Source organism: Cololabis saira, chromosome 18, assembly GCF_033807715.1.
Source record: "Cololabis saira isolate AMF1-May2022 chromosome 18, fColSai1.1, whole genome shotgun sequence".
NCBI lineage: Eukaryota > Metazoa > Chordata > Actinopteri > Beloniformes > Belonidae > Cololabis > Cololabis saira.
The window spans coordinates 27649833-27660618 of NC_084604.1; the positions used below are offsets into that span (position 1 = coordinate 27649833).

Here is a 10786-nt window from a genome sequence, read left to right on the forward strand (position 1 = left end):
TTTTATATGAAACTGAATTTATTTTTCTGCTGCCATCTTGACCAGGACTCCCTGGCAGAAGAGATATTGTGTCTCAATGGGACTTTCCTGGATAAATAAAGGATAAATAAAAATAAACTGGAGTGCAAGGAACTCATTTTCATATTTAAGAAACCAGTTTGAGATTATTCAAACTTTGTGACATTTATAACTTTCCAACACTTTTCCAACACATTGTTGAATCTATACCGGAAAGAATTAAGGCAGTTCGGAGGGCAAAAGGGCGTTCAACCCGGCACTAGCAGGATGTACTGAATAAAGCGGCCGGTGAGTGTAGATATAGGTCTCTATATCTGCTTTCAGGCATAGTCTTGTATTGAATGAACGGTAAGCTATTTGTTTAGCCCAGCAGCTGGATCCATAATGTTTCTAATGTAGAGCGAGGCTGCGCGTAATACACTCGCCGGCCGATTTATTATGGTGAGTGTGCTTCACAACAGGTTCATGTAGGCCTTAAACATTGTTATGGACTCATGTTGGTAATGTAAGTGCAATCCCTTGAAAAAGAGGTTTTTGATCTCAATTCTCAATCTCAATTCCTGGTTAAAGAAAAGAAAAGAAGTCCTGCACAACAAAGAGCCGCTTTACAGTTTTCTGCTGTTGGACATTTTAGACAAAGTGGTCATATTCAGATTGTTTCCTGCCTTTTTTTTTTTTTTGTGATTTTTATTTTTACTAGAATTCCAAATACTATAGCTTTCTTATTTGTGGAATCTCTTTTTTTCTTCCTCGTAAATCAACCACTCTATTCTTAGAACTTTCCCTTTTGCTGAGGAAGTGGAACATTAACTTCACAGCAGGACTTTGTAACTGACTTGAAGCTCTTTCATATTGGTCTGAACCTTTTTTTTTTTCTTTTTCAGGAGAGCAACTTGTTCATGTGCCAGATACCTGACTCAGCAGAAAGATCCACTCCAGATAAGTGTTTTATGGCTCCGGGTCTGCACTGAGCTGAGGTACGCCGACTCAACAGTGCTCTGGCCGTGTGCTCCTCTCCTCTCTGCACTCGGGCAGTCATGGCTCTCCTGTCCATCCTCACGCCCGTCCTAGCGGCGATCCTGTGCTTGGTGATAGGCTTCATGATGGTGAAATCTCAACAGTCCGAGGCCCCCACTACAGCTGAGGGCAAAACTAAAGGGGCCTCAAAAACGCCCGTTAGACCGTGGGTGGACCAGGACTTACAGGATGATTCTGAAATCACAACAGGAGGAGGAGGTGAGAGCTGTGCATATACGTCTTTATTTGGCAGAGTCTACGCTTTCTTACTAATGTAAACGTACAATATGCAAATAATCTAAGCTGCAGCTGTTGAATCCAGCCAACAATCATTTCACATTTATAGAAAATACAAAAATAGAAACTAAGTCATAACTTTATTTAAACTGTACAATTACTTAACCTGGGAAGATTAATATGTGGCTTCAAAATCATAAATGGTGCCATGGGTTATGATACGTGATGATAATTACATACAAGTTGATCTTAATTGCTTGATATAAAACACGAGTAAAAATAGAAACATGAACATGTAGCCAAGTGGTGATAATGAGGGGAAATGTTATTGGCTTTATCAAACTGGCAGTTATCACCACAGCCTGACATACTGTATCTGTAAGCAGTTATGATAAAATGGCACTGCCCTTTGCCTGTTTGTCAGATTTATATTCCTCTTGCAATCTGGGGCAACACTAGTGAAACTGTAGGTGATGACATTCCTCAGCCGTGACGTGTGTGTGTTAAAACAAAGCAGACAAACATAAATGAAACAAAGAACAGAACAGAAAGATTTTTAAAAAGATGGGTATTTTTTTTTGCTATCTGGAAAGGGGAGCCTCTATAAAAACAGATGCAACAGAGCTCGGCTCAAAGATTTTTGTACGCTTACCCTTGCTCACTTTTTTGTGGTCTTGGTCTTGTCACAGCCTCGGGTGTCTCGGTCTCGCCAGGTCTTGGACTCGGATAATTGAGATGCCATTGCACACACCAAGGTGATAGAATCTTGTGATCACCAGTTCTTCAGTGTAATTCGGCTACTATAATGATAAATAATGCGATTTCAAGTGAATAATTGTGTGTATCGTTAATATTTAAAATTCACATTTCATCTAATTAAGTACAATTGAAATCAGTAAGATTTACTATTCATTAGACTTTCCTGAGGTGGAGGGGGTGTTGGAGGCTGGTTATTTTCCTAGATGACTTTGGGACTAATAAATAGTCATGTCAATCCTTAAAAGCACTGGAGTCAATCTTCAAATAGTGTAGAAATAGCGGTAGTGCAGTCGCCACACATATTTGATCTCAGCTGATTAATGAAAAAAATTATAGTAAGTTCACACATAAGACATTCACTGTCTGTTTTATTGTGCTGCAGTCGAATACAACCTCATATGTAAACTAAGCAGCTGAACCAGGATGGTGCTGATGTTCTACAACTCATGCAAGATGACAAAATAATAGGTTTTTTTTTGGTCTTGGTCTTGAGCTGAACTAGTCTTGGTCTTAACTTGGTCTGTATTGGTCTGTCTTGGTCTTGATACTCTCTCGTGTTGGTAGTGTCTTGGGCCCAATCCCAATACACCCCCTAATTTTCTTCACTAGCCCTACTTTCTTTCACTCGCCCTTCTTTTCTTCACTACCCCTAAAAAAGAAGGGACAGATTTTAGGGCACTTGAAATCTTCCCAGGGGCCCGTCCCAATACTCCCCCTACTACCCCTACTTTCAGCACCACCCCTAAAATCAGGAAGCTGAGAGCCAAAAGCTGTTTTAATTTCAGCTGTAGCGCTGTTAATATGTCACTTTATTACGTTTTAATATTTTTTCAGGCGTAAGATAACCATTAAGATCCCCAACCTCGGCTCAGTTTATCCAAATACCGCCTGCCTGTTAAGAAATTTGATCCGATGTTTTCGGCGATGATGATACCGGCCCGGCAGCAGCAGCAGCAGCTCACGTACAGACGTGATCGCGCTGCGCCGTCGTCCCGGGGGAGAAACCTGCAGCTCTGTTGAGAATTACTGCTGGCTTAAATAAATAATTTAGGAAGATAAATGTTGGTTTAATAGATGAAATCTAATCTAAGAAATGCAATTAAAACGCATTTTTATGCAGAAACTAACTCAAAATATTGATTTTATTCACTAAAAAATAAGAAATGTCCCCCATGTTTTTTTTTTGGATTCAGTCCGTTCAGTCTGCAAATGACGACCAAAAACCTTCTGGGAAATTTTTCTAGCCCTCGGTCGCGAAGTCAACATCTGAAAACCCTCGCTCTGAAGGGCCAGATTCATAACCACTCGCCCTCGATATTTGCACTCCCCCTAGGTGAAAAGAGGAATTGGGACACCACTACCCTCACAGGAACGCGTAAAATTTAGGGGAAGGGATGAAAGCGAGGGGTAGGGGGAGTATTGGGACAGGGCCTTGGTCTCAGTTTATGCGGTATTGACTACAAGTCTGCTTGCCCTCCAGGCATTAAATTCTCCATGCTGCTTGGATGATAAATACCAACAGTAATTGTAATTAATTTGCAAGTTTAAGTTTGTGCCAAGCCAATATGATAGAAAACTGCTCCTTTGAATTAAAATCAAAGTCCATATTTATATCTTATAGCAGGGTATTACAAAGAATCTAAAGTTTTGTTCTTCTAACATTGCTCATATTTCAAATATTGTTATGATCAACTGGATTTTGAATGTCAGATTCGTCTCACAGGTGTCTATATTTCCCCGTTGTCCTTTCAGATGATAATGACTGGGATGACAGCAATGAAGAGGAGGACCTTGCCCATGTGCCTTACTCACCACCTCGTTACCTAGAGGAAAAGATGCTGCAGAGATCCAAGGATTTTTACACCTTGATGAACCAGCGGAGGACTGTCCGGTTCATCAGCCCCGAGCCAGTGCCACGAGAGGTCATCGACAATGTCATCCTCACCGCAGGCATGACATTTCCTTGAAATCAATATAGATGTTGTCCTGCAGATAAATACCAAAATATGTGGTTGTAGTATTTGATTATCTTTTTCTTTTTGCTCTTCCTCTGGTTAGGTACGGCTCCCAGTGGAGCACACACAGAGCCGTGGACGTTTGTTGTGGTGTCAGATCTGGATATGAAGCATCAGATCAGACTCATAGTGGAGGAGGAGGAGGAGATGAACTACCGCCAGAGGATGGGGGATAAGTGGGTCACTGATCTGGCCAAGTTAAGGTGAGAATCCATAAGGTGAGCTACATGAACCTGCATTTGTACCATTACATTTGTCCTGCTGGATAACTTTCCACTCCCAACGAATTTTATTGTTTATATATCGCAGAAAATAGCCTTATGCAGGTTTTATGGACACATGTATCTCACCCGTTCTTCAAAACATCATTCATCTTACAGGACAAACTGGATTAAGGAGTATTTGGATGTTGCTCCATATCTGATCCTCATCTTCAAACAGACCTATGGGATGGTGCCAAACAGCAAGAAGAAGACACACTATTACAATGAAATCAGTGTGTCCATATCCTGCGGGATCCTGCTGGCTGCCCTTCAGGTAAGGAATAATTTAAACCCTGGAAACATAAACCCTGCAGTACTTGATTTTAAGAGCTAACATTGGATAAATTATATGGGATCTTCCTAACTTCTTAAAAATGAAACAAGCTGAATCTTTTAGATCTGTTAGATCAGTATCATGTTTCCTGTACATGTGTTTATCAGAACGTGGGTCTTGTCACCGTCACATCGACACCCCTGAACTGCGGTCCTCAGCTCAGGCACCTCCTCAAACGGCCCGTCAACGAGAAGCTGCTGATGCTTCTCCCTGTGGGTTATCCTGCCACTGATGCCACTGTGCCGGATTTGAAACGCAAGCGTCTGGATGATATTATGGTGAAAATCTAAACAAATCAATTTGCGGAGAAAATAAAATCTTAAAAGGAAAATTGTGGGGTGTTTTTTTTCTTATAAAATCAGCTACCTAAACCTGCCAAGAATAAAAATAATGTTGTTTTTTGTTCTTTTTTGGTAGAGATCACCTATGTACATAACTTTCTAAATGATTAGAAAAGTGATATTATTAACATCACTATATATTTTCTATTTTATGTGTTTTTAGACAACCCATTGTGGCTGATAATCTTATGTGAACACAACAGTCACTTGTCACCTGATACTTTAAGGAAACACTGACTTACAGACTTTTATTCCTCTATGTCTGCATGGTTGAAATGGGCAAATGAACCCCATAACGACAACAAAGGATCTTGTGAAAATGCTGGCTGGAACAGAGAGGAGAGTATAATTATCCACGAGTGAATTCTGTTCTGACACAGGCTGAAAGGCCACATGGCAAGTGAATTACAGAGAAATTACAGTTTTGCAGCTGCACATAAGGACAAAGATCTTTATTTCGGGAGACGTGTCATGTGATCTGATGGGACCAAAATTGAACTGTTTGGGCAAAATGATCATCATTATGTTTGAAGGAAAAGGGGTAAACTTGCAAGCATCAGAACGCCATCCTAAAGGTGAAGTACATGAGTGGGTACATCTTCTCGGGGCTGCTCTGCTGCTGGAAGGAGGGGTGCACATCTCAAAATAGATTAAATCACGGGAAAAGAAGATTATATGGGTATATTGAGGCAACATTTCAAGATATATAAAAAAAAAAAGCTTATGCATGGAAAGATCCCCTAAATGGACAATGACCCGAAGTATACATCCAAATTAAACTAAAAGTGAAGGAGAACAGGTGAAAGGAAGTTAAACCCTGGACAGGTCACCAGCTCACCGGGCTGCATACAGACAAACAGCCACAAACTCACTCCTATGGGTGATTCAGAATCACCAATTAATCTGAGACTCATGTTTTTGGATTGTGAGAGGAAGACAGGATACCTGGAGAAAACTCTACAAAGAAAGAACCCTGCTGGGAATCGAACCAGCAACCATCATGCTGGGCTACAACAGTGCAATACCAAACCATTCTTTGACGAAAATAATTTAAAAAAAGTTCCCAAGAAAAAATCTCTTATTATTTTGAGACATTTCGAATAATAATAATAACATTTGAATCCTTTATTAACTGAAACAGGCAAGGCTTCCTGAACATTCCAATCAGACACGGAGAGTAAAAGTTTGTTTATTTCTGTAAACTGCATGTAAACTTCTTGTCTCAACTGTGTCTTCAGAAATGACTGAGAAAAAACTACCCTCAGAATAAAGATAGAAGTTAAACTTTGTGGTGAATTGAAGTGCCACTGGAGTACAGATTTGAGAATGATCACTACTAAAAAGAAAAAAACTAAAACAAAAGCTTCATACAATGATGAGAAAACTGGCTTATGAGAAAACTACAGGGAGAACCCTGAGAGCCCTCTGCTCAAAAAGGTTAAAAAAAAAGGTTTTTATTTGGCTTTTGAAAGAGCTCACAGGCTCAATAGATCTAAAAAGTGCAGGCAGAGCATTCCAAAATTTAGTTGCCATAACCTTGAAAGTTGGGTCACCCCGAGTCTTAAGGCGCGTGCGAGGGATAGCCAGTAAGTTCTGCATATTTGATCTGAACGGGCGAGCTGGTGAATACAGTTCCAGTAGGTCAGTTATATAAGAGGGAGCTTTTAAGTACTTAGGGTCAACAGTTCAGAGCAATGGAGAGTGTGGAAAAGAGGTGAAGAAACGTGTGCAGGCAGGATGGAACGGGTGGAGAAAAGTGGCATGTGTGATAAAAGAGTTTCAGCTAAAATTAAAGGAAAGGTGTACAAAACTGTGGTGAGACCAGCTACGTTGTTTGGTCTATCTAGAGACAGTGTCACTGAGGAAAATGACAGGAGGCAGAGCTGGAGCTAGCAGAGATGAAGATGCTGAGGTTCTCTATAGGAGTGACCAGATTGGATAGGATCAAGAATGAATGAGTACATCAGAGGGACAGCCCATGTTAGAGGCTTTGGAGATAAAGTCAGGGTAGAAGTATGCTGAGTTTTGAACTGCCAGGCAGGAGGCCCAGAGGAAGACCAAAGAGGAGGTTTATAGATCAGAAATCAGAAAAATGTTTATTGCACACAAGGAATATGTTGTGGTGATTGTTGCAATACAAAAGAACAAATAATATTAAAAGAAAAAATGTACAACATGTTGGTTTTAAAGTGCCAGAGTAATGAGTCTGTACAAGGGTGACCTAGGATGTGTGTTAATGTGACGCATAAGGTCAGAAGTGGAGTCTTTACGTTAATGTTACGTTAACTTCTAATTAAATTCAGATATTCATTCTTATTCAACTCGACAATCCTCAGATCTTCATCCTCCTAAATTTCTCACCTGCAGACGTCAATTTTCGGTGAGATTTAGGGGCACTAAATTGTGGAATGATTTTTCCCACTTGGCAAAGAGCTCGTCCTCTCTGAAATATTACAAAAGACGTTTGAAGGAGCACTTGACTGCTGTTTTGTAACTGTTTTCCCAATGTATTGTTGTTCATTGTGAGGTTAATCAACCTTTTTGGATTAAGTTTTGTTCATGTGAAAAACAGAATCGGGTCAGCTTGAAGAGCTGACTGTGTGTTAGACAATTGCTTATCACATGTTACCAGTTACAACAGCCACTCCCTAAACTGCTCAGGGGTTTGGGCTGGTCCACAACTGTTTCATGGTCAGTTGTATATTCTGTTGGAACACCCTCAACAGAAAGGATGTCTGTTTGCTCTGCAGAACATAGATTAGTTGTTATTCAACTGAAATGTCCTGTTTATCTGTTTGTTACCTCCCATTGTCCATCCACTGTCTACCATTGGTTGTCTTAACATAGCCGACGCCTGTCGGTTTCTCAAATAAATACCTCCTGCTAAGAAGGACCCAGCAAGCATTTCGTCGAGAGCCAGAGAGCCGTGTTGCTCGGCAGGGCTCCGACGGTGCTTCACTTCTGCGCAGAAGGCCTTAAAAATCATTTCCAAGTCTTTGGTGTTTTTCTTTGTTAAAAGCTGGGTTTGATGTTCGTTAAACCTAACATTTTTGGTGCCGAAACCCGGGATCTCAAGCTCTGATGATCGGAATGGCGTATGATCAAAAGGAGGCCACCTGAAAGCTGTATGCAGCCGTTCCGACTTTGGGAACGGGCCCAGATTTGGTCTTGCGCTGTTCCGGTCCAGGTGACGAGATTCCGAACCAGGGGAAAGCACTAGAAGACTGGTGAGACCTTTTCTTACTTAAATACTTAGGGGTATTGACGTATTTTTGTGTAAAATACGAGTGAAGTACTTAGGGTGTTGAAGTATTTTTGTGTAAAATACGAGTGAAATTCTGTGTGCTAACAAGAAGGTTAGTGAAAGAGGTGATTGGCAGCAGGTCGGGGACACGATTTTTATAGAAGGCATAGGGGCCTCTAAAAATACTATGCCTGGGGCAGTGCGTAAGGCCAACACGGGGGTTTCGGACCCGACAGAATAACAAGAGGAGGTTTCTTTGGAATGATTTTTAATGGTTGTGTTTTATGTTTGTCTAATGTTTGTCTGATGTTTATGACAGTAAACTGTCTGTTCAATGTTTGGGGTTTCCAAAATTGAGAGGAAAAAATTATTGTTCACTAAAAGATCAGGCTAAAACCAAACTGTTAAAAAAGGAAACTTGTGTCCTGAGAGAAACTTAAGAAAGCAAAAATAACTGGCTAAAAATAGCGACGCGTGGTTAAGCTGAAACTTATGCTTAAATAATCTCTAAAAGATGCTTAATTGATGGGGAGACGTCCTCAAATTTAAAAATGGAGACAGAGTTGCGCAATAATAATATACGAAACTTAAAAAGAAGTAAATGGACTAATTTAAGACTAAAAGGGAGAAAAACTGATTAAATGTCCAAAACGGGACAAGGTTCTAACAGGAGAGAAAGAAAAAAGCAAGAAGAGTTGCGAACCTATAGAAGAATGTTAAAAAATAAAATATGGTTTTGATGGGGAATTGGAAAGAGACAGAAAAAGGTAAAGAAAGCTACGTGAAGTTGGGGAGAAGTGGGGGGGCTGCAGCAGGGTGTGACTCTCTGTGTCTGTGTGACAAGCTGCAGCTCTCTGTGTGTGTCTCTGTGTGTGTGTGTATGTGAGAGACACTGTCTGTGTGTGTGTATTCATGAGACCTTGTGAAACAGCTGCAGAGTTTGCAGGGCCAAGCTGCAGAGAGAGTGTGTGTGTGAAAGCATGCTCCGGTTTACGAGCGGCTGCAGGCTGAGAAGTGAGAAGCACTCCTTATGGAGGAGACGTAGAAATGGAGAAATATAGTTTGTTCTATCATTCTAAGCCCTGAATGAGGGCATAGAATCATAGAAGTTTTAAATTGGGTTAATTCATCATTTAATTTGCAGATTACTTTTGTAATACTGTATTTGACTTGGATTGTATGGAGGAGTAACAAACCCGTTGAACAATCTTTTTAGAAAAGAAAAACTCTGAGTGCATACTAGCCTATTCACGCTGAAAATGTGTACATTTGTGATCAGTGTTGCTATCATTTAGTTTTGGAGTCAATTTGAAGTGCACCAATTGAGTTTGGTTAGTGTAGTTTGAGGAGAAGTAATTTACACATATGCACTAACACACGAACCCACATGTAGATGATCTGAAGTGTGTGTTTAATGTTAGTGGGTTTTTGTCTATGTGTAGTTTACACATGGGAATTTATCCCACAATTTTCTTAAGACTTCTATAAGTTTTCATAGAAGAGCATGCATTTGCGTTGCAGCATGCAAACAGAAGATTAAGAATCTCCTGAAGACTTTTATAAGTACTCATGATTTATCTGGAGATAATTTTCTGACAATTTTATGACAATTTTATGACAATTTTCTAGCATTTCTTTTGATTTGGGGAAAATAGAGCTCAACAACAGTTGAGAAGACATTATTTGATAGAATGCTCCTTTAAGTCCGATGTTTTGTGACTATGACTTATTGTTTATATATATATATATAAGTTCACTGAAGACTACTGTTTACGTTGCAGGAGAGTTGCTGCACTGACAGTTTTTGTGTGGTGATACTTTAATAAGATCATAACCTACCTGGGTTGAAATAAGAACATTTTGAAATAAGGAAATTCTGTAGTCTTTGACTGAGGTAGAAGACAGAATTTAACAGGTTTTTTGCCCCCCTCTAATCTGGTGATGGGAGGGGGGATTTGAAGGACATGGAGACCTCTTGTCCCTAGAGGGTCAGACCTGCAGACTTGCCAGGGTGCGAAGGTCAAGAAGTGGGAGGGCCACTTATCTGGGGAGCCTGACTCTGGCAGCCGGACTCTTCCAGGGAGAAGTCAATAAGGAGGGGGTCTGATGACACGAAACCCCCACCCCTGTCGGCATGCAAAATAATGCTGTGAAGCAGACCAGAGCTTCCAAGGAAGTTGTTCCCCCTGGTGGCTAAGTTGAGCCATAGGGAGTTTCTATGGCTCAACAGGAGGGAGTAGGGGTACATATGATACATCATGAGGATTAAATACTAAATACCCTTTAAAAATTTTTTTAGTAGGAGTTTTCCGAAATGTTGCAGATACAACATGAAAGGACCTATCCATTTTGAAGTTGTTCATATGGATTTCGTTCTTGGAGTGAACTAATAGCCTGTTAAGTTAAGGCTCAAGAAAACCATGGCCTGAATGACGGCCATTAGTTGAACTGTACATGAGAATCGTCTTCTTGTACGCTGCTGTTTTCTTCCTCTTCCTTCTCCTAAAGCAGGAACTGCTGAAACTGGGTGACCGGATCCTGAGTCGAGTGGTGAAACG

The 10786-nt window shown here is 40.5% G+C and overlaps 1 protein-coding gene across 1 annotated transcript; it reads left to right on the forward strand.

The window, feature by feature from the left end:
* Positions 1-324: 324 nt before the first annotated feature.
* On the forward strand, positions 325-4968 carry iyd (iodotyrosine deiodinase). The gene is made up of 6 exons (XM_061746858.1): positions 325-459; positions 903-1254; positions 3784-3981; positions 4090-4249; positions 4427-4583; positions 4751-4968. The coding sequence occupies exons 2-6, from the start codon at positions 1056-1058 to the stop codon at positions 4931-4933; spliced, it is 897 nt and encodes a 298-aa protein (XP_061602842.1). The 5' UTR covers positions 325-459; positions 903-1055; the 3' UTR covers positions 4934-4968.
* The last annotated feature ends 5818 nt before the right edge of the window (positions 4969-10786 follow it).